Genomic DNA, 20,563 nt, shown 5'->3' on the forward strand with positions numbered 1-20,563 from the left:
AAACCACAACCACAACAAGGACAAATAACAAAAAAAAACAGCACCCGGCAGCGACTGCATTCGGCTGCAGGGGGAACCGAGTGACACCCCGGTGGTGGCGGTTGAGGGAGCGAAGGGAGAGGAGGGATGTGGAAAAGAGCAGCGACGACACCTGCGAAGCATGCGCCTTAAAACTCCTAGCCACCGTGGAAGTGTTGGCTGGCGCTTGCGTTGACATCTCATTGCCTGTGGCAGCGGCGGCAGTAATGCCCGCCTGCCTCCTGCGGGTGGCAGGCGCAAGTTACTTATGTGAACTAAGTCTTTGCCGCATGCCTGCGACGGAAGCCGGACGTCTATTCCGCAGGGGGAAAGAGGGAAGAAGAGGGAAAGACGGCGAAAACGCCCAGAGAGATGCGTCAAAGGCGTCTCCAGTGAAAACTGATGCAGCTACACACTACCATGCGGTCACGCCCACCCCTATTCCACCCTTCTGGGCATATATATGTATGTATATATATGTGTGTACATTATTTGACATCTAAATGAGCGTACAGCAAAACAAACAAACAAACAAGATAAACACGCTCTGTACATGATCCACCGCCCAGCCACCGCCACCTCGCACCCGAGGCATCACCAGCAATGAGCGGCGGCAAGGTGGGGGTTAGGGGAAGGAAACACAAAAAGGCAAAGTGCAATACGCGGGGTAATGAGGAAAGACATCGCCGCCTTGTCGTGCAACACGCCCGCCCCTCAGTCGATTGCGGCTGCATTGAAGGCGCAGAGCAACAGCAGGCGCGCGACCGCAGAGAACCAGAGCAAAAAATTAGTCCAATCACGCCTACCCACAGAGCGAGAGAGAGAGAGAGAGAAGACATTCTTTGTCCCCTCTATCTCTTTCCTTGCCTCAATTTGACGGATATATTCCCTCCCTCTCCGAGTGCATGCTGCCTCTTCTTTCCTTCCTTTCCTCTCTTTGTACAAAAGCTTCCCTCTCCCTCATGCGTGCAGAGAGGGCGGCCGCTTAATGACCTCCCGCGCGTGACGCAGCAGCTCCCCCTTGGCGTCTTTGGAGCTCAGGAACGATAGCGCACTCCGGTACGCCACGGCTGTGGTGGCGAAGGGGCGCAGCTCCATGGCCGCGGCGGCTATCGCGGTGGCCCAAAACCGCTCGTGGCTCCGCAAGTACTCCATGCCGGCGGTGAGGTCCTCGCTGACGCCGAAGCCCGCCAGCGAGAACTCGCGCTCCAGCCGGTCGAGCGACACCCCAACGCTGATGCCAAGGAGGGAGTTCAGCGGGAAGGAGCCATCGATGGCCTGTAGCGCGGTGAGCCGCTCGAGACTCGGCCCGGCGATGACGGCCTCCGCCACCCCAGCGACGATGGCGCGAATAAAGTCTCTAGACGTAGGCGGCGGCGCAAGTGCGGCACTCGCACCGGACGCCTGCGACACCCCCAGCTGCTGCTGCTGCTGCGCGGCCCTCCGCAGCGGCGTCGGGCGGCCGTCGATCAGGCCGTCCGCGAGTCGCTGGCGCCGGTACTGCCGCATTTTCCGCGCGTAGGTCCAGCTGCGTGGCACGTACCGCACAGCTACAGCGCTGCGAGGTGACTGCGCCTGTGCGGCGGCTGCGGCGGAGGCGGCGGGCCGCAGCTGCACCATCTCCGTGTACGGCGACGGCAGCAGAAACGTCGCGGAGAGCCGGGCGACCTCCTCCATCTCCGCCTGCGTCAGCGCCGAGAGCTCGCGGGCGTCGACGAGGTGGCGCTCTCGCGCGGCGGCGGCGGCGAGGTGGAAGAGGCCGATGGAGAGGGCGTTGCGCGGCTCCGCCTCGGAGGTGAAGATGAGGTCCTGCACGTTGCCCTTCCCCACGTACTCTACGACGGTGGCGCCGACGCGGCCGGTCGCGCAGACGCCCAGCGTCTCGAGGGAGGCGGGGGCGAGGCCGTGCACGAAGCGTTGCGTCCCCTGCGCCACCGCGGGCAGCGTCTTGCCGGCCGACAGCCGCACCTCGGGCTCTTCGAAGCGCATGGCGATGTCCGTGAGGGTCGGGACGGCCAAGTGGGACAAAATCTCCACGAGCGCCTCCGGAAGCTCCGCTGCGTCGGCGGCGTCGCGGTAGAGGCCCCCGCCCTCCTCCGCAAGCAGCCGCAGCGGCGGCGCGTCCAGCGTCCCCGCGGAGAGAAGACCCACGGCGCTGAAGCACATGTTGCGCCGGTGGCGCGTCGCCGCCTCGATGATCTCCGTCGCGTACTGCGAGTCGCCCTCGTCGGAGAGGACAATCACGTGGCGCACGTACCCCACCGGGACGGGGCCGCAGAGCGAAAGGGGCTCCTGCGCCATCACCTCACGGAGGGTGCGGTGCAGGTGGGAGGCGCCCGTCTTGGCCTCCTGCGGCTTCGCCCCCGCGACGAAGGCGGCGAGTTGGTCAAACTGCACCTCCCGCAGCGGCACGGCACCGCGCTGCCAGGGGCAAACGTCCCTTGCGGCGCCCACCACCACCAGGTTGAGAAACACCGAGTCGGGCAACCCGCGCAGACCGACCAAAAGACCGTGCGCCATCGCCTCACAGGAGGGGTGGCTGTGTGCATCCACGACCAGCACCAACTCGGCGTTTGTGACGCACCCCTGCCGCCCCTCAAGCTGCGGCGTGAAGAGCAGGGTGAGGGCATAGCGGTCCACGTCCTGCACGCGGGCACCGACGTCCTTGGCGAGAAAGAAGCGCAGCGGCTCCGCGGTGCCCTGCACGGCGTACTCCACCTCAAACCCGTCCCGCATCCGGGTTGTAAGCGGGGCGGCGTAGTTCAGGGTGAAGCCGCTGTCGCCGATGTACTCCACCTGCGCCTGCGGCTCCTTTTCCACCGGCCGCACCCGCACGGCGCCGGCCAGCGGCACAAACATGTCACACTTGGCGTGAATGCTCCAACCGCGCGGGAGCTTCGCCGGCACCCGCATGTCGAACAGCGCGGCGTACTCGAGCGTGGTCGGCGGCGGCGCCTTGGTCTCGGGGAACAGCTCGGCCGGGAGGTGGATGCGCACCACGCCGTGCCACCGCGTCGCGTCGAGCGGCACGTGGTACGTCGCGGCGACGAGGACGGTCGAGCCGATCCCGACGACCCACGGCAGCTGCTGCGAGGCAACCGTCCAGACGGTGTGGTCGGACTTCGGCCCTGGCAGCCCCGCGGCGCCGGCCTCGGCGGAGGAGCGCAGCGGCACCGTCCCGGCGTACTCCGTCAGCACGGAGTCGCCAAAGTAGTCGGCGCGGCAGCTCATGAGGTCCCACGCAACGGGCAGCGGGTAGGCGGCGATCACGCGCTGGTCCTTGCCGGTATGGTTGTCGTACTCGTAGCGCACGTTCACCCGCGCGCAGTTCCCCCGCACCTCCGCCTCCACGGAGCAGCCGCGGAGCGTCAGCGGCGCGAAGGTGGTGGCCACGAGGACGCCAATGTCCTTGTTCGGGGACGTGCTGTACGCGAAGTGCTGAATCGTCATTGCGAGCGCGCCGCAAAACCCTCTTTTTCTCCTCTCGCCCTCGCCTTTTTGTGCGCCGCACCTAAAACGCACACTCGCAGCTGTATATATATATAAATGTATGCGTATATACGTCCACACACACACACACACACAGGTGTGGGTCTGACCGCGGTACAAGCCCTTTTAAGCCTACTTTGCTTCCTGCTGTGTGTCTTATGCGGGGGAACTCCGTAGGACCCCGGCGCCGCAGCAGCACGCAAAGCACTCCCTTTATGCTGCCACCCACCGTGCCGCACGCAACACGGAATGACAGTGAAAACGCACACACACAGACACAGACAGACAAACAGAATAAGAGAGAGAAAACAGCAGCAACGACAGCAGTGGGAGGACGCGCGTGGGGGATGGAAGACAATGCAGGCACGGGTGCACCCCTACACGCCGGCAGCGGCTGCAGCGAGGAAGAGAGAGAGAGAGAGAAACGGAGAGACAAAGAGAGAGGCCGAAGAAAACGCGCACAATAAAAAGGAAGAAACATACAGACGCCGTTGCGGCACTTTAAGCGCGGCGCCATGGCCAGGCCGCCCGCCAGCCTGCACACACACACACAGGGGAGAGGGAGTTGCAGCGGGCCCGCTGACAGGTGACGGTGGCGCACACAGAATACAAAATATTCTCTTCTTCCTCACCGTCCAGGGGTTATGCGCTCACCCCTCTTCCGCCTCTCGCACGCTCTCCCCCCTGCACCCCCCTTGTCGTTGGGCCCCACCTCGCCGCCCCCTCCACTCTCTCCAGTGCGTTTCTTTTTCTCTCATTTGCCCTCGCACGGCCCCTGTGGGCCGTTGTCCTGCGCCTTTTTCCGCCTCAAACGCCCTACATTAGCCGTTTTTTTACTTTATTTTTTTTTTGTTCTTGTTCTTTTTCTTTTTCTTTTTAGCGGCCCGTTCCATTGTGTATGCGCGCGTGCGTGCCTGCCCGCCTCCCGCGCGCGCCGTTTCTGCCTCTCGCTCCCCAAGTCCGCTTACGTGTTGCTTCCTTGTTTTCCCGGTGCGTGGCGCCCGCCGCAGCGGGCTCTTGTGCGGCGTTCCTGCCTACTTGTGCTGGGCCATGATGCGGCGGCGGCTCTCCTCGTTCTTTTGCGCGACAAGCCACAGCAGCGCCGCCGTCATCGTGGGCGCCATGATGAAGCTGGCGCGCGGGTCCGAGTGGCGGAAGATGTAGCCGTGCAGCAGCGTGCAGACGACGGAGAAGACGCTGTTGACGAAGAAGAGCGTGTAGCCCACCGCCACCTGCAGCCGCAGCTTATGCAGCAGCTTCTCGTCGCACTCCCGCACCTCGTTGTAGTGGCGCTGGCGCCGCCAGAACTCGCTCTCCACCATCGTCACGTACGCCTGCGTCAGCATGTAGGCGGTGAAGAGCACCACGGCGACGTAGAGCAGCAGGTTCGCGGGCACGAGCCAGTCCAGCCCGTTCACCGCGTGCGAGAAGTACACCGGCTGGAACGCCGCCATGAAGGCGACCGCCACTAAGGACCGCTTTGAGTACACCAGCGTGTTGGCGTTGATGCGCGCGTCCAGGAGCTTCTCGTCCTGCTTTGTGAGCCGCACCCCGCCCCCGCTGCGACCGACCCCCTTCTTCTCCTGCATCGCCTCGAGTTAATGACCTGCAGCGACCCCCGCTCCTTTTTTTTTTGCCTTCGCCTGCGCTTGTGGGCCCTACGCCTTCTCTCTGTGTTTTTTCTTTTTTCTTTTTTTGCTCTTTCCCTCTTCGTTCCTCCTCCTCCTCACCTGTCGCTTCGCACGCCCCTGCTGTCGCTCGCTTGCGTGGGGCGTGAGGGCCGCGGGACAACCGCCAGCACGAGCAGGGCGAGAAACAACAGCCACAACAAGCAGAGAGAAAACAAGAAAGGCAGCAGCGAAAGGGAAACTACAGCAAATAAAAAAAACAAGACAAAACAAAAGGCGCAGGCGCCTCTCAGACGCACGCCACACACGCCGCAGCCGGTTCCCCGGGGGGCCTCCTCGCGCCTCGCGGCGGGGCGCCAACGGCAATACGACCCCCCCCCCCTGCGGCCACACGTCTTGCAACACCGGCAACAGACGCAAAAACACCCGGGTGATACAAACAAGCAAAAAAAAAAAGACCACATTCCGCGTTTTTTTTTCCCCCACTTCTTTTTGTTCTCTTTTCATTGCTGCCTTTGGCGCCTCACAACTTATCCAGGGCCTGCCGGTACCGCGCCGCCTCCTCGGCGGCGGCGGCGTGGTCGGTCGGCAGCGTGTTCCAGCGCACCCCGAGCCCCTCCGCCTCCGTCCGCTTCGGGATGACGTGGAAGTGCACGTGCGGCACCTCCTGGTGGGCGAGCCTGCCGTTGTTCTGCAGGACGTTGTACTGCGTCATCGTCTCCCCCTCCGCGGCGACGACGCGGGCAATTTTCGTCAGCAGCACCCCCACCTCCGCCGCCGCCTCCGGCTCCACCTGGTGCAGGAACTCCGCGTGGGCCCTGGGAACCACCAGCACGTGGCCGCGAGAGAGGGGGTTGACGTCGATGAAGGCCAACACCCTGGCGGTCTCCGCCACCTTGTGGCACGGGATCGCCCCCTCCACGATCTTGCAGAAGATGCAGCTCGACATGTGTGTTTGCTGTCGGACGGGTTTCTTTGCCTTCCTCCTTCGCTCCTTCTCTTTTGCTTCCGTTTCTCTTGTGGTTTGTGCCTGCGAACACTTCCCTTCGTGGCTGCAGCCGCAGAGAGAGAGAAGACATTTCAAAAAGAAAAGCAACAAAAAAGGCAACTCCCCAACGCCACCCACGCGGCGCCATGGGCAGAGTAAAAGAAAAACAAAACGAAGCAAAAACAAAGACAAAATAAAATGCAACTTTTTTTCTGCATATAACTCTGCCGCTGCGTCGCCGGCAATAATAGGCGGCAGGCAACATACTCAGGGAGTGCGGGGGTTTGTTGGTGTGGGCCGTTGGTGTCAGAGCGCGAGAGGCCGCTTAAAGCGATGCCCGTGGGCGCCTCTCCCGCCGCGACCCACCGCCGCTGGTGCCGCTGGTGCAGGGGCGGTGGAGGGTTCGGCCGCCTTTTCACCCCGGGCGGCCAGTCGGCCTCGCAGCGGCGGCCCCGGCTTAACTGCGCCACCGCGCGGCTGGCGAACATCCGCCACGCTGCGCTCCGCCACGCTCGTACTGCCCCCCAGCTCCGTCGAGGTTCTGACGCGCCTCACCTCCTGCTCCGCCGCGCGCTGCAGAACCGACGCGTGCTCCACCGCCCGCGGCGTCGGCGTGGCGTCGCTCTCCACCTCCTCTTTTATCGTCACCTGCCGCCGCTGCTTTCGCATGGCCCGCCGGGGGCGTGTCGGGACCTCCGCCGCGGCCCCCCCGCTTGCCGCCTCACCCGCTGCATCTGCTGCTGCCGCCGGTGCCGGTGCCGCTTCGCTCTCTGGCCTCACCACCAGCTTCACGCGCCGCTTCTCCGCCTGCGACCGCGCGGTGTGCGCCACGCGGTAGCTTTCCCTGCGCCTCGCCAGCCGCTCCGCCACGCTCCCGGTGACGCTGCCGACAAGGGGCTTGAACGCCGCCGTGACGGTGGCGTCGTCGACGTGCGTCACGATGGCCTGCACAACGGACCGCAGGCGTCGCATGGCGCCGTGCAGCATCGCCCCGCAGCGTGCCTCGCGCTGCCGCGGCGTCATGGAATCGCCCGCCCCGCCCACACCGCCGCCGGAAGGAAGTTGCGCCTGGCGCGACGCGAGGGCCTCGCAGACGGCGGTGCCTTGACGCTGCAGCGCCGCCACGGTGCCGCGCAGCAACTCACGCGCCACGTTGAGCTCTGGTATCACGGCGTCCACGCCGGACTTACTTGCAACGCTCTCCGCGAGCGTGTCGGCGACGCCGAGGATGGTGCGCGCCTCCGCCTCGATCAGCAGCAAGCCGTGAGTGAGAAAGTTGACGCTGCAGTCGAGTGACACCTCAAAGGCGTTCCCATCGCTGCTCAGCGCCGTCACGAAGGTCAGGGCAAAGTGTGCCACAAGCCGCTGCGTCACCGCCGCGGCGAGCAGCGGCTGCCGCAGGTACTCCAGCTCCTCGTGGGCCCGCACAATGAGGAGAAGGCTGTCGGCGACGTAGGGCCGCACGGCACCGGCGGTGTGGGCAGACACACGCTGCCAGTCCATCATAGGCATCATGAAGCCCGGGGACCGCACCTCCCGCGTGATGCGCTGCTGCGGTGTGACAAGCAGCATGCTGAGCATGGCATCCACCGCCAGCTGGCACTGGTCCTCCAGCTGTGAGATGTGGTCGACCCGGAAGTGCTCCTCCTTGCGGCCTACCAGCGCTTCTACCTCTTGCGTCGTCTTCGCCTCCGGCCGGAGCGCGGCCACCACCTGCAAGATGCACGGCGACACAAGCTCCCCAAGCACAATGGGCACGACCGCCGTCGGAAGGCACAATACATCCGCAAGGCCATCGATGTGCACCACCTCCCGTGTCTCGAGGGCGGTGCTCACGCTAAGTGACGCCCGCTGGCAGCCCTGGTGCAGGGCGTCAACGAAGGCCAGCATGATGTTCGTCACCAGCGCCAGCAGCATCTCCTCCTGCTCCTCCACGTGCTCAAGCACCATTTTGCTGTTGCGCTGCGCCATGAAGGCGGTGACGGTGTCCAGCTGCGTGGACGACTCCAGGTCTTCCTTCGGGCTCCGCCGCAGCACACGCGCGTGCTGGCCCTGCTGCCGCTGTCGCTGGTTGGCGTCCTCCGGCCTCTCGCGTTCCGCCTTGGCGGCGAAGAGGTCAATGCCGTCGTACACTTCATCAAAGCGCTGCAGGAAGGGGGCGGTGCGGTCTACCACGACGGAGAGCAGGTTCAGCAACTTGTTCACCAGCACTGAGGAGACGAACTCGCGGCTCACGCGGGCGGCGACGGTTTTATTGACATTCATCGCCGGCGTCGTCGGCCGCAGCGAGGGGAGCAGCGCCACGTAGGCCTTGGCCAGCATGCCGACGCCGTGCGCGTAGCAGCGAAAGAGGCTGGAGCGCAGCTGCTCCAGGTCCTCCAGCAACTCCCCCACCTCCTGCGCCTGCGCCTCACTCACCACAGAGGCGGAGGTGCAACTCTCCCCAATCACAATTTTCATGCGCCGCACGGAGTCGCTCACGTGCGTCATGGCCTTATCCCACTGCGCGAGAATGACCTCCACGAGCACCGCGGCGTGAAGCTCCACCTGCTCCTCCTCCTCGTCCCGGCTCTTGTGCGCGACGTCGGAGACGCGATACGCCGCCATGGTGCGCACGAAGCTCCGCAGCAGGGTGCGGTTGATGCTGCTGAGGAAGAGGGCGTATAAAATTTCCCCGGCGGCCTTCACGCCCCGTCGCACCAGCTCCACCGACAGCTGCCGCAGCGTCGGAGATCCCTCCCGCACGACCGGAATGTACGCCAGGCGCGGCAGCTCGTCCGTGTGTTTGCCTCTGTTCACTGCGACGCCGGCTTGCCGCACCGCAGCTGCCGCCTCCCCCCCGCCGCCTCCACCCCCGTCAGCGTCATCCTCGTCAGAGGCGCCTAACACCGCCGGTCCATGCATCATGCGGTACAACGCGCTGTTGGGGTCCAGCGAGAAGTCAAACATGCCGGCGTGCACGGCGGCCGCGATACCGCCCCAGTAGGAGACCAACACAAGCTCCAGGTGATCCACGCAGGCCGCAAGGAGGCGGCCAGAGAAGGTGTCGGTGGCGGCAGCGGAGGCGGAGACGTCTATCGTGGCATCCGCGCGACTCGTGAGCTGCCGCAGCAGCCTCGCGCTGCACATCACAAGCTGCCTGGCGGAGCACTCCAGCACCCCACTCATCTCCACCTCGCCGATGCTGAACGTCGTGAAGCGCGAGAAGTCAGCCTCGGGGGTGCGAAACGCCTCGAGAATCGCCTCCGCATGCTGCTGCTCATTGGACTCTGCCACGTCGACGCCGAAGCCACCGACTTTGATGCGATCACTTGTGGTGCCCACAGCCAGCGCAATAGACTCCAGTGGCTGAAACCCAGTCGTGTTGCAAAGCACAAAAGAGTCATCGGCGTTGTCAAGCAGTCCCCCGGTCGCCGCAAGGGAGCCCAACCACGCGAGCCGTGATGCATTGCCGATGTCGCGCACCGAGGCATTTTCCGTCAGTGTCTCGCCTGGCATGAACTTCATCTGCCACTCGCTTGCCTCGCGGCTAATGTTAAAGGCGGTGTTTTCCATCATGCGTACATGCTGGTTCCGGGTGATGCGGACGTAGTACTCCACCGGGTGCTCCAACGGCCTCGCGGGGCCGGATGGCTGCTGCTGTGGTTCCTTGCCCTGCAGCTGGCTGCCGAGCTCGCTCGAGGCACTCGAGGGCAGCGGCTTTGCTGTGGCAACGCTGGAGTTCGTCTCGGTTCCGGCGAATGAGTCAAGCAGCGGCGTCAAGATGGGCGACTCGAAAGCGTCGTCCTCGTCCTCTTCATGGGCGTTGTTGTTGTTGCTGCCATCCTCCTGCAGTTCTTGCCGCAGCTCCGACAAGGCGTCGGTGTGGGGGGTGTCGGGCTGCAGTTTTTTGTGCGCGGTCCAGCAGAAGTGGCGGAGCTTCACCGCCGCAATGGCGCCGTCCATCATAGACGAGAGGGTGTCCTCAATGAGGACTGTGTCAGCCGCACTGGCGCGCCGCAGCTCCTGCGCCATCGTCTCGCAAAGGAACAGGGCGGCACGGAGGAGGGACAAGGCGTACCGATACGTCAGCGTCAGGCCGCCGTGCTGCTGCGGCTGCGGCTTTTTCGGCGTCGTCAGTGAACTGCGGGCCGCCTCCGTTTCCGGCTCGGCGTCGTCGCCGGCCTCGACGCCGAGCACCGTCGCGTGCTCCAGGTCGTAGTTCTCCTCCAGGTACAGCATGGCGCGGCGCAGGCTCAGCACGGCGGCCTCGTAGTTGCTGCGCCCCCCCGCCGCGCCCTCGCCGCGGGGCTGTTGATGGCCGGACTGCCGACGTGCGAGGGGGGTGCCGTGCCAATGCAGCAGCTCCTCGCCGGGCCTCAGGACGTAGTCGCCGCCCGTGTCGGCGCTGTCGGTGGCCTCCTCCAGGGCCCCCCGCACACCCCGCGGCAACACGCCACTCATCTCCTCCGCTGCGTGTGGGCCGCCGCTGCCGCCGCTGCCGTCGGGGTTCCTCGCGGCCTCCGACTCCGCCTTCGCGCGCCGGTCGCGGTTGCCGTGACGCTGCGGCACACGCACGCCGCAGAACTCGTAGATGGCGCCGGGCACACTCCAGACCACCATGAGCTTCTCCAGCATTTCCCTAGTGAGCCGGCAGCTGCGCAGCTCCTCGAAGAGCTCCACGGTGGGCGCCATGAGCGCCTCCCCCTCCTCCAGCATCGTCTGGAAGGCCTCCGCGATGGGGTCCACCGCCTCCCCAGTGAAGAGTGAGGTGTCGTTGGCGTACATCACGTCCATCGCCTCCTTGCAGCCGATGAAGGCCCCCATGTTGTCGCGGACCAGCGCCTTCATCGCCTCCTCCGCGACCTCCGCCTCGCGGCCGACGGTTTGCAGGAGCGTCTTTTCAATGTCGACGTGCCTCGCGTGGGCGTGGGCGTGGCGGATGTACGCCTTTGGGTCAAACGTGCGGCTCGTCGGGTCGAGCTGCAGCGCCGCCTCCGTGTCGGCGGCGCCGTCGGCCATAACTCTCCTTTGCTCCTCCTCCTCTTCCTCCTCTACCGCCCAAAACGCAACGAGAGAGAGAGTGAGAGACTGAGGGAGGGAGAGAGGCAAGCTCATCGCTCTCTTCCGCCGCCACACCACCCACATCCTGCAGCAGAGGGAGGCGCACGCGTGCGACGAGCCACCGCGCGGCACATCTCCCCCTCCCCCCCCCCCCCGCCCTGGCAGAAGGCTGAGAGACGCACTTCGATGGGCACACATACACGCACTGGCAGCAACAAGAACAAAGGAGGAAAACAAAATTGAGGGAAAAAATGCAAAAAAACAAACAAACAAACGAGCAGAAACAAAAAGAAAAAGAAACAAATATGAACAAAAAAAAACGTGCCAAACGGCTACCGCGCAGCTGCGAGGATGTCGCCTTTCCCTCATCACCTCTTCTTCCCACGCATGAAGAAGTTCCCACTGCCATCTTCTTGCCGCTGCTGCCGCTGCCTCCGTTTCAATTTTCTTTTTTACTCCTTTTTTTTTTCATTTCCCCTTTCACCGACTGCAGGAAAAAGCTTTTAAGAAAAGAGGCAAGGGATAAGGAGCGAAGGGAAGGCAATCAGCAGGCAAACACGTAAGCAGCATATGGTGGAACAGCCGCTCGCCAGCCTCCCTTCCCCCCTTCGTTTGTCTTTTTCCTTTTTTCTTTTTGTTCGTGCCCCGACCACCACTCTGCTCTCTCTGCCCTCCTGTTCGCTAGTCCCCGTTGGTCCCGCACGCCCCTCTCCGGCCTTCCACGTCAAGCTCCCGCCGCAAGAGCCCCGCCCCCGCCACCAACAACCGTACGTCTGTGTTTTGTTTTGTTCTCTTCGGATTTGATCTTTTTTTTTGTTTCCTTCTTTCCTTCCTACATCAATAATGGCCGCTACCACCGGCCGCAGCGCGTCCCCCTCCGCACCGGGCTCCTTTGCACTATGTTTATTCCTTCCGCCCGCACGGTTATCATGGTGAACCCGAGGCGTACTCCGAGTACTTGGGGTCCTGTATGGTCGCGGCGAAGGCGGTGCCTCGCATGCTCGCCTCCACTTCCTCCGCAAAGCGCCGCTCCGCCTCTGCCATGCGGTGCAGCATGTTGTGCATGCGGCGCTTAAGATTGCAGAGGAACCGCTGCCTGTAGAACTTGCGCAGCCGGATGCTCACGTCCCCCGTGTAGGCGACGAAGGCGGCGGACGCCTGCTCCCCGACGAGTTCCTTGCAGTAGCGCCAGAGGCACAGCACGTGGTCAATCGCGTCCATCGCGGCGTCAAGGTACGAAACCTCAAAGAGAAGCCGCTCATACACCTCACTCTTCCGCTTGGCCTGATACCGGTCCATCGCGGTGGCGCCCACGCCGATGAAGCGGCCGGCCTCCAGCGTCACCTGCGCAAGGGCCTTATTGGCCGAGGAGGCGGCGAGGACGTCGGCGTACCGCTCGAGCGCCTCCGCCACATCCTTCGCGGCGGTGACGGTCTCCACCGACTGCTCCATGACGGTGAGGTACGGACGCGCCGCCCCGAGCAGGGCCTCGCGGTAGTCAGCGAGGAAACGCATCTCGCAGCTCCAGTAATTGACATCCTCCACCGCACTGGGGACCTCCGCGGAAGCTGCTGCATCACCAGCGGCCTGCTGGCCCCGCCGCCGTCGCTGTTGCTGTTGTGGTGCCGGTGCCGGTGCCGGGGAGCTTTCGCTGCCACCGCCGCCAATCCACGAGTGCAGCATCCCCACGAGCTTCCGCACAACCTTCGTGGAGCCGCCGGTGAAGGCGGCGACGGAGTCGGAGCCCAGCAGTCCGCCCTTGCGTGAGCTGTGGGCGTCGATGGAGGCGTTGCAGCGGCGGAACTCCGCGAGCACGGCCCGCATGATGCCGACCCAGTCCTCAAAACTCTCGCGTGGCAGTTGAAAGAAATGAGGGGTGTACACAGAGAAGTACATCAGCTCGGGAGTCATGGCAACCTCGCGAAGAAACCGCACCAGCGTGCGCTGCTGCGTGAGCAGAATGTTCCCATTCGTCAAAAAGGTGCCGAAGTTCTCAAGTTTTGACTTGGGCGGCAGCGGCGGGACAATCATAGTGGGAAACTGGTAGGCAAGTAAGGCGCGAAACTCCACCAGCTCGCTGTAGCGACGATCCACCTGCGCCGAGGAGGAGGCGGCCCACTGGCTGCGTTGTATTCCCTGCTCCAGCTGAGCCTCATGCGGCCCCTTCGGCACATCCGGCACCGCGTACCTACTTGAGTCAGTGGATTTGATGGTCGTCAGGATGGGGAAGAAGGTGATGGGGCGCACCAGGCCGGTGCCCAGCACAGCCGCCTCCACGACAAAGCGCGCCAGCGGGGCCGTGTCCGCCGGCATCGCGGCGGTGCGGGGGGTTTGGCTAGGCGTGCACTGCTCCTGCTGCCGCTCCTGAAACGGATTTTCGCTGCCGGCCGAGGCGGCCCCCAGCGGGGGGTCCGCCGAAGGCAGCAGCATGACGCCCTCGAGTGTAGTCGCAGGGGGACACTGAAGAGTAATGGGTGGCCCAAAGGGTGAGAGCAAACAAGAAGGAGCGGAAAAGCGAAGGCTGAAGCACACAGACACAGACATATAAAGATGTATATATATATATACATGTTGTGAGCAAGCGAAAATAATAATAGAGCAGGCGGGAGGGAAAAAGAAGACAACATATAAGCGACTCTCCAAGAGAAGGCGTGTGTGTGTCTCCACCTTCGTACTACTGCTGTACATTTTGTCGTTGGCCTCTCTCTCTCTCTTTTTTTCTCTCTTTTTTTCGTGTCTCCCCACAGAACCCCTCGCGGTACTCTCGCGCTGGCAATCCCGCAGCCGCCGTCAGTGCGTCATCAGTTTCAGCTGCGCCACCCCGACGTTTGCCGGGTTGCCCAGCGCCAGCGCCTTCTGCAGGTTGTTCAGCACCACCTGATTCCGGTCTATGGCAGCCAGCAGCTCCTTGTGCTTCGCGGCATTGTCCAAGACGTTTTGCCGCATCGCGTTGGACGCCGCCTTGCGGTTCTCGTAGTCTAAGAGGAGTTTTTCGGACCCCACCATCGGCATCTTCTCCCGCATTTTGATGTTGTTGGTGGCGAAGTGGTCGCGGCGCCGCTTCGTCTGCGCCAGCTTGTCGCGAAGCTCGTTGAGCTCCTCCTCCGTCGCCGTCACCTGCCGCCGCAGCTGGATGTTCTCAACCTTCATGAACTCCAGCTTCTCCTTCACGTGGGTGAGCACGTGGATGGTGGTGGTGACCTTGCGCCGCAGCTTCAGCAGGTCCTCGTTGCGCTCCTCGATCTTCTCGTTCAGGTTCGTGTTCTCAATCTTCAGCTGCTCAAAGTCGATGAGGTTCATGCCGTCCTGCTGCAGGTCCCGCCGCGCGGCGGTGCGCTGCAGCTTTCCCAGCTCGTGGCAGAGCAACAGATGACGGATGCGGGCGTTGCGGATCTCGCGCCGCTGCTCCGTCTCCCGCTCGAGGAACGCCGCAATTTCCACCGCCGTGAGCCGCCGGTTGGTGCGCACAAAGACGGAGTCCTCGGCGAGGTGTTTGATGTACTCGCGGAACTCCCCCTCCTGCGCCAGCGCCTCGTCGATGGTGCTCTGGTGCCGCTCCTTTATCTCCGAGAGCAGCGCCCCCGCCGCCTCCCGCCGGCTCTGCGCCGCCTGCTGCTCCTCCCGCATCTGCCGCACCGCCAGCCAGTACTGCTGCTCCGCCTCCGGCGAGATCGGCTGCGGCCGCTCCTCGCCCTTCCGCTGCCGCTGCGCCGCGAAGTGGCGCGCCAACTGCCGCTGGCACCCGAGGCTCCGCTCCACCACGGCCTTGCGCCGCTCCACCAGGCGGACGTACTCCGCTACGAGGTCCTGCGGCTCCTCCGCCGCCGACGCCGCCTTCGCTGCGTCGGGCTCCTCCTCCTCCTCCACCGCGGCCACCGCGGCGGCGGCAGCGGCGGCGGCGAGGGAGACCGTCTTGCCGCGCCGCGCCTCCGCCTCCGCCTCGCGTCGGGCGGCATACTCCTTCCAGCGCCGCTGAATCACCGCCGCCGCCTTCGTCTGCAGCGCCTCCTCCTTGAGCTGCTGGTCGTCAAACTCGTACATGTTTGAGTGACTGCGCCCCACGCCAGCCGCTCCGAGCACCCCGACACCTTCCCGTGACACCCACAGACACACACACGCACACAAGAGGCAGAATGAGCGCAGATAAGGAGAGAAGGAGGCGGCGGCAATATGGTGGTAGTAGTAGCACTCGCCGCCGTAGCGGCAGCGGCAACAGCCACAGGCAACACACCGCCACCACCACCACCACCGGGAAGTCGAGAGGGAGGGATCGAAGAACGAAACGGAGAAAGAGAAGAAATGACGGAGGCGCACTGAGCAAGTTGGCAGCTGACAGATAACCCGCCAGCTTGAACTTTTATGCCACCCACGCGCGCCCGCAGTCCCTCCCGCAAGCGGCGGAGCTCCAGCTTCCTGCGCCCCAGCCGGAGCTCCGCCGCTTGCTCTGCCGCGATGCGGGTGCTCGCCTCACCCTTCAGCGCCTGCAGCTCCTGCCGCATCTGCGACTTCTCAGACCGTAGCAGCCTGAGGCGGTCAAGCTGCATAAAAGCTGCCCCTCCCTCAGCGTGAGGGCGTCGAGCGCGGAGTTAAACTCCGCGACACCACCGTCGAACGTCGACGCATGCTCGGATAGGCAGCTGCTCTTCGACTGGAGAACTCTCTGCAGTTCCTCGCTGACGGTGCAGTATCGCTCTCGCAGCGCTTTCGTCTCCTCCAACAGTGCACGCAACTGGCGGTCCGCAGTGAAATCGCGCCGCGGCAAGAACCGGACGGCGCGTATAAACTTCGGCACCGCCACCTCCCACGGATGAAAGTGCTTGCGATGGGCGTGTGTGTGTTTATGTGTTGATGCCACGTCACGGCATGCATGCAACTGCGCACGCAAGGGGGAGGAAGCAGCAGTAGCCAAGGGCGGGGATCCGCGGCACACACACACACAGAGACACAGAGCGGGCAGGGTACATATTTGCACGCACGCACGCACGTGTGGTGGCGCACGCGGGAAGGGGAGGAGGGGGAGGAATGGAGGGCAACAAGGCCGCGGCGTCACACTATCACGCACTGGGCGTGTCACCAGGCGGCTCTTTGGGCGGCGCCGCATCGGTGTTCCACGTGGCGGCGGCCTGCTGCTGCCGCCGAAGCGTGCGATTGGCGTTGGCCTCGTCCGCCACGCGCTTCTCGAGCCTCTCCAGCCGCTCCAGGGAGAAGGACTTGATGGGCAGCAGCTTCGGCGGGCAGAGCAGCCCCGTGGGCTCCTCCGCCTCGTGGAACACGAACCCGCTGGTGGGGAGAATCTCCACCGGTGCCTCCCCGCTCGTCATCGTCGCCGATTTGCGCGTGTTCGCCCCCTACGGCTGCCGTTTCTTCGCTGTGCGTCTTCCTGCCGGGCAGGCGGGGAAGGAGCAGAGGGAATAAAACAAAAAAAAGACAACAACAAATAGACACGGAGAAAAACGCCTGCCAGAGCCTTTCACTGTGACAGCTGGCCGGGGCAGCCGAGAGAGAGGGAGACACACACACACACACACACACACACACACACAGACCCCGGCTTAGATTCGGCTGTGCATTGCAGGCATGCAGGCTGTCGCAGTCACGCCCCTCCCCCGCACACTTCAGGAGGGGCGCGGGCAGGCAGCCTCGTCCTCGTCCGCGCCACCGCCTTAACTGTGAGTGTCTCTCCCTCTCTCTCTGTGTATGCACGCCCACACTTGCTGCTGCCGCTGCTGCCGACGCCGCCACCGCCCAAGAATCCCATTCCGCCTCCTTAGCGTACTTCTTTTTTCTTCTTCTTCTTTTCCTTTTCGTTATGCCGCTCTGCGGGGACAGAACGCCTTTGACAGAAACATGAAATCACCAAGTCCAAAAAAAAATTAATAATTTTTTTTTTTCATTCTTCCTTCCTTACTTCTCCTCTTCTTTGTTTGCTTCTTTTCCTTTGCATGCGCCTCTTTCTTTCTTCCTTCTTCCTTCCTTTTATTCCTGCATTTTTATTTTGGAGTTTAACTTGCCGTTCCTTCGTTGTGCCTCGTGCCGGTAGCGGCGGGCTCAGAAGAGCGACATCTCGTCCTCGACCTCCGCGGCCTCCTCCTCGACCTGCACGGCGGGCCGCGGGCCGTTGCTCTCGAGCGCCTCACCCGCCAGCACGTGGCCGAGCTGCGCCTCAAAGTTCGACTGCGAGATGGTGAAGGTCTGCAGGAACTGCTGCCGCCACGCGATGGTGCCGTCGGCCCGCACGATGAAGGCCATCGGGCAGGACATGACGGTGAGGTTCGAGACCTCCGCGTACGCCTTGCCGGTCGCCTTCTTGTCGTCGAAGAGGATGTGCGGCGGGGCGAGGCGCAGCGGCTTCTTCGTGTTCTCGTCGACGATCGTCTTGCCGAGGTACTTCTCCGTCTTCTCCTTCGCCGCGTCGTTGCTGATCGCGACGAAGACGACCTTGTCGCCGTACTTCTCCGAGAGCGCCGTCAGCTCCTCGTTGACGGTGTCGGCGCCGCGGTAGAAGGTGTTGAAGAAGTACAGCACGTACACCTTGCCGCGCTCGAGGGCCACCTTCTCGCCGCGGAGGGGCTCGAGGGCGGCGAGCGACGGCGCGGGCTGGCCGAGGGCCCTGTCGTCGCAGTACGTCGTCACGTCGATGGCGTCCGTCATGTGTGCGTGTGTGGGGAGTGCGAAGTCGCTGGCTGCGTGCCTCTGCGGGGCGAGAGAAGCGGGGGGAGTCGAAGCGGGAAGCGGGAAGCGGGAGGCCGGCGGTGTGAAGCACCCAAGCAGATTTAGAGGGCGTGCACGTGTATGTACAACAACAAAAAAGACTGTAGAAGAGCCCCCCCCCCGTTCAGTGACCCGAGGGGGAAGAGAGAGAAGCAAGCCGAAAAAGCAAGAGCAAAAAGAATAACCCAACGACAAGAAAACAAACAAATAAAAACAATAAAATAAAAAACAATAATAATAATAGTAGTAGTAGTAATAACATAAAAAGGAGGGATGGGTGTAGGTGACTCGGAGCTCGTGCGTCTATTCTTCTGTGCCCCACGTCGCCAGGCACGGCTCCCCCCTCTTCTCTAACGTTTAAGTATTCTGTGGTGACATGTGTGTGCGTGCGTCTATGCACAGTGTGCGTGTGTGAGTGTGTGCGCGCCGGCCGCTCCGCATCCAACCGCCACGAACGGGAGGGGCGCGTCTGGTTCCCCCGCGCGGCCAGTGAAGAAGCAACACGGACAACAGAGCGGGGGGGGGAGGGAGGGGGAGGAACAAATTGAGGAAGAGCACAACGTCAGTGACGCTCGCTTGCGACTGCGTTGCGGGCATGCGGTCACTCGCTGCAAGTGCCACAGTCTGCCGCTCTCCCCGCCGCGGCGGCGGCCTCGAGGCGCCGCACGAGGGCCCTTGTCCGGGCAAACTGGTGGTCAAAGACGGCGCAGCACGGCACAGACCGCACCAGGCCGCAGCAAAACTCCGCCTTCCCGCGCGCTTTGCCCCCTCGCACGGCGGGAAGAGCCTCGCAGCGCCGCTGCGTGTCATGCAGCCGCCCACGGGTGGTTGCCGCGCCTCGCTCCTCCAGGCGCGCGAGGAGGGCGACGGGGACTTCGACGAGGCCGCCGGAGGCGTCGCGCAGCCATAGCAGCAGCGCGCCCGCGGCGCCTGTCATGTAGTCGCACAGCGCGACCGACTTCTTCACGAGGAGAGACATTTCCATCAACGACAGGGCCGCGGTCAGGACGCCGGCGACGAGCTGCTCCTCCGCAGAGTCCCCGTCCTCTCCGTCATCCGCCCCGGCGGTAGTAGTCGTGCCGGGGCGCACGGCGCCGGCCCATTCCCCCTGGAGCAGCGCCATCGCCCGCTTCTGCCCCCGCAGCGCCTCATGCAGCGCCGCCGCCGCCACCGGTTGCCCCAGCAGCACCGCGGCGCAGCATCGGTGGCGCAGCAGACGCAGCTGCAAGACGCTGTGCGAGAGACGCAGCACCACCGCCGCCGCCGCCGCCGCCATGTCGCCTTTTCGCTCCTCCAACTCTTCACCGGCCGCCCGGGCCGTGGCGGCACACTCCTGCAGCAGCTGCCTGGCGCGGTGCGACCCCTCGCCTCCCACCAAGAGCGATGCGGCCGCGTCAAACAGCCCATCGCAGAGCAGCTCCTGCAGTCCAGCCTTCAGCAGAGCCGCCATGGCCTTCGCACACCCCGAAAGACACGGCTGCTGCCCTTGTCGTTGGAGTTGTGTCATCTTATCCCTCGCGATGCGTGGGATCGCATCCACGCAAAGGTCGCGGCGAAGCTCCTTGCGTAACGCGGCGAGGCGCCGCCGCCACTCGCGCACAAGTTCCCCCGCAGACGTCGCCGCTTCAGAGTGGCGCTGTCGCATCCCACGCACAAGGACCTCCGCATAAGTTGGCTGCTGGTCGTTCTTCGCATCCGGCGCCGATGCGTTTTCAGCAGACGCCGAGGCGGTGGTGTCTTCTACCCTTCGCGCCGTGGCGACTTCCTCTTCCTGTAGGGCCTCCAGAAACGCCGCTGACAAATCGCGCCGCGGCAGCCCCTCCGGCGATGTCTCCTTGTTTTTCTGCTTCGGCGGCAGCGGCGGTGGCTCCTCCGACCTGCGCACGGCGCGGTCTGGCGGGGTGCACCCCGCCCCTTCCCTCGCCGTTGCCACCGCAATGTGCATCGGCGCCTCTTCTTCTGCCGCCGCCGCGGCGTCCTGCACGCGGCTGTAAAGCGGCAGCGCCTCCGTGACACGCCAGAGGTACGCGGCCCCGACGCGGATGCCGCTTTCTGCGGGGGCCACCCAATTCAGCCGCCACACAGCCGTGTGAGAGGCCTCGACAGCAGCTGCAGCAGCACCGCCGCCTGCCGCCTGCCGCGTAAACAGCATCAGATCCGCCCACGTGGCCTCCGTCGCAGAGGCGAAGGCAACAGCCACGGCGGCAGGGAGCCTGGTGCCGGGCGCTATTTTGTCTAGGCGAAGGATGTGGACCTCGCTCAGCGGGTGCGGGCGGGCGGTGACGAGGCAGCTGCAGAGGTACCTGCTGCCGACGGAGATCAGCTGGAACTGCGGCGGCAGCAGCGAAGGGCAGGGGCGCAGCAGAATGGCCTCCTCCTTCTTCCGCGGCTGCGGCCCCTCCCACGCCACCGCACGGGCAACGGCGGCAGAGGCCGCAGGCTCCGCGCCCTCCCGCGGGAGAGGGTCGGGCGGCAGGGTGCACTGCCACATCCCGGAGGCCGGGGATTTGATGAAGCCGTCCCCGCACGACTGCACGCCGTTCTTGAAAGTAAGCAGCCGCGGCATGCGTGACGAGCTGGTGAAAGCAATCGCGCAGATGCACAAGAAATAAGTTCCTCCTCCTCCTTCCCCTCTTCTTCAGGGTCGCAACGAGAGAGAGAGAGAGAGAGGAGGAGAGAGAACGCG

General features: G+C 64.0%; 9 protein-coding genes across 9 annotated transcripts, besides 25 other annotated features; 1 reads left to right on the forward strand and 8 right to left on the reverse strand.

Moving 5' to 3' along the window:
- The first annotated feature begins 475 nt into the window (after positions 1 to 475).
- Positions 476 to 510: a microsatellite.
- A 25-nt stretch (positions 511 to 535) lies between these two features.
- Positions 536 to 561: a microsatellite.
- A 267-nt stretch (positions 562 to 828) lies between these two features.
- Positions 829 to 854: a microsatellite.
- A 124-nt stretch (positions 855 to 978) lies between these two features.
- Positions 979 to 3,468, reverse strand: Tco025E_00802 (uncharacterized protein; the record flags this gene model as incomplete). The annotated part of the gene is made up of 1 exon (XM_029367742.1): positions 979 to 3,468. The coding sequence occupies one exon, from the start codon at positions 3,466 to 3,468 to the stop codon at positions 979 to 981; it is 2,490 nt and encodes an 829-aa protein (XP_029232142.1).
- Positions 3,469 to 3,583: 115 nt separating this feature from the next.
- Positions 3,584 to 3,603: a microsatellite.
- A 169-nt stretch (positions 3,604 to 3,772) lies between these two features.
- Positions 3,773 to 3,819: a microsatellite.
- Positions 3,820 to 3,905: 86 nt separating this feature from the next.
- Positions 3,906 to 3,951: a sequence feature (GA-rich).
- Positions 3,952 to 4,335: 384 nt separating this feature from the next.
- Positions 4,336 to 4,385: a microsatellite.
- Positions 4,386 to 4,541: 156 nt separating this feature from the next.
- On the reverse strand, positions 4,542 to 5,096 carry Tco025E_00803 (translocon-associated protein subunit gamma; the record flags this gene model as incomplete). Its single annotated transcript, XM_029367743.1, has 1 exon — positions 4,542 to 5,096. One exon carries the CDS (start codon positions 5,094 to 5,096, stop codon positions 4,542 to 4,544), a length of 555 nt encoding a protein of 184 aa, XP_029232143.1.
- A 287-nt stretch (positions 5,097 to 5,383) lies between these two features.
- Positions 5,384 to 5,410: a microsatellite.
- Positions 5,411 to 5,658: 248 nt separating this feature from the next.
- On the reverse strand, positions 5,659 to 6,084 carry Tco025E_00804 (adenosine 5'-monophosphoramidase; the record flags this gene model as incomplete). The annotated part of the gene is made up of 1 exon (XM_029367744.1): positions 5,659 to 6,084. The coding sequence occupies one exon, from the start codon at positions 6,082 to 6,084 to the stop codon at positions 5,659 to 5,661; it is 426 nt and encodes a 141-aa protein (XP_029232144.1).
- A 193-nt stretch (positions 6,085 to 6,277) lies between these two features.
- Positions 6,278 to 6,322: a sequence feature (A-rich).
- Positions 6,323 to 6,429: 107 nt separating this feature from the next.
- Positions 6,430 to 11,124, reverse strand: Tco025E_00805 (uncharacterized protein; the record flags this gene model as incomplete). Its single annotated transcript, XM_029367745.1, has 1 exon — positions 6,430 to 11,124. One exon carries the CDS (start codon positions 11,122 to 11,124, stop codon positions 6,430 to 6,432), a length of 4,695 nt encoding a protein of 1,564 aa, XP_029232145.1.
- A 4-nt stretch (positions 11,125 to 11,128) lies between these two features.
- Positions 11,129 to 11,157: a microsatellite.
- Positions 11,158 to 11,175: 18 nt separating this feature from the next.
- Positions 11,176 to 11,210: a sequence feature (GA-rich).
- A 92-nt stretch (positions 11,211 to 11,302) lies between these two features.
- Positions 11,303 to 11,325: a microsatellite.
- A 95-nt stretch (positions 11,326 to 11,420) lies between these two features.
- Positions 11,421 to 11,487: a sequence feature (A-rich).
- Positions 11,488 to 11,942: 455 nt separating this feature from the next.
- Positions 11,943 to 11,985: a microsatellite.
- Positions 11,986 to 12,093: 108 nt separating this feature from the next.
- Positions 12,094 to 13,596, reverse strand: Tco025E_00806 (uncharacterized protein; the record flags this gene model as incomplete). The annotated part of the gene is made up of 1 exon (XM_029367746.1): positions 12,094 to 13,596. The coding sequence occupies one exon, from the start codon at positions 13,594 to 13,596 to the stop codon at positions 12,094 to 12,096; it is 1,503 nt and encodes a 500-aa protein (XP_029232146.1).
- A 112-nt stretch (positions 13,597 to 13,708) lies between these two features.
- Positions 13,709 to 13,736: a microsatellite.
- A 130-nt stretch (positions 13,737 to 13,866) lies between these two features.
- Positions 13,867 to 13,906: a microsatellite.
- A 50-nt stretch (positions 13,907 to 13,956) lies between these two features.
- Positions 13,957 to 15,207, reverse strand: Tco025E_00807 (putative coiled-coil domain-containing protein 96; the record flags this gene model as incomplete). Its single annotated transcript, XM_029367747.1, has 1 exon — positions 13,957 to 15,207. One exon carries the CDS (start codon positions 15,205 to 15,207, stop codon positions 13,957 to 13,959), a length of 1,251 nt encoding a protein of 416 aa, XP_029232147.1.
- An 884-nt stretch (positions 15,208 to 16,091) lies between these two features.
- Positions 16,092 to 16,113: a microsatellite.
- A 75-nt stretch (positions 16,114 to 16,188) lies between these two features.
- On the forward strand, positions 16,189 to 16,581 carry Tco025E_00808 (uncharacterized protein; the record flags this gene model as incomplete). The annotated part of the gene is made up of 1 exon (XM_029367748.1): positions 16,189 to 16,581. The coding sequence occupies one exon, from the start codon at positions 16,189 to 16,191 to the stop codon at positions 16,579 to 16,581; it is 393 nt and encodes a 130-aa protein (XP_029232148.1).
- Positions 16,582 to 16,676: 95 nt separating this feature from the next.
- Positions 16,677 to 16,709: a microsatellite.
- A 170-nt stretch (positions 16,710 to 16,879) lies between these two features.
- Positions 16,880 to 16,912: a microsatellite.
- A 29-nt stretch (positions 16,913 to 16,941) lies between these two features.
- Positions 16,942 to 16,972: a microsatellite.
- An 83-nt stretch (positions 16,973 to 17,055) lies between these two features.
- Positions 17,056 to 17,142: a microsatellite.
- Positions 17,143 to 17,214: 72 nt separating this feature from the next.
- On the reverse strand, positions 17,215 to 17,817 carry Tco025E_00809 (uncharacterized protein; the record flags this gene model as incomplete). Its single annotated transcript, XM_029367749.1, has 1 exon — positions 17,215 to 17,817. The coding sequence occupies one exon, from the start codon at positions 17,815 to 17,817 to the stop codon at positions 17,215 to 17,217; it is 603 nt and encodes a 200-aa protein (XP_029232149.1).
- Positions 17,818 to 17,861: 44 nt separating this feature from the next.
- Positions 17,862 to 17,927: a sequence feature (G-rich).
- A 124-nt stretch (positions 17,928 to 18,051) lies between these two features.
- Positions 18,052 to 18,144: a microsatellite.
- Positions 18,145 to 18,254: 110 nt separating this feature from the next.
- Positions 18,255 to 18,304: a microsatellite.
- Positions 18,305 to 18,478: 174 nt separating this feature from the next.
- Positions 18,479 to 20,443, reverse strand: Tco025E_00810 (uncharacterized protein; the record flags this gene model as incomplete). The annotated part of the gene is made up of 1 exon (XM_029367750.1): positions 18,479 to 20,443. One exon carries the CDS (start codon positions 20,441 to 20,443, stop codon positions 18,479 to 18,481), a length of 1,965 nt encoding a protein of 654 aa, XP_029232150.1.
- Positions 20,444 to 20,528: 85 nt separating this feature from the next.
- Positions 20,529 to 20,558: a microsatellite.
- The last annotated feature ends 5 nt before the right edge of the window (positions 20,559 to 20,563 follow it).

This window comes from Trypanosoma conorhini, assembly GCF_003719485.1.
Source record: "Trypanosoma conorhini strain 025E chromosome Unknown Tco_14.4_contig_00022, whole genome shotgun sequence".
Lineage (NCBI taxonomy): Eukaryota > Euglenozoa > Kinetoplastea > Trypanosomatida > Trypanosomatidae > Trypanosoma > Trypanosoma conorhini.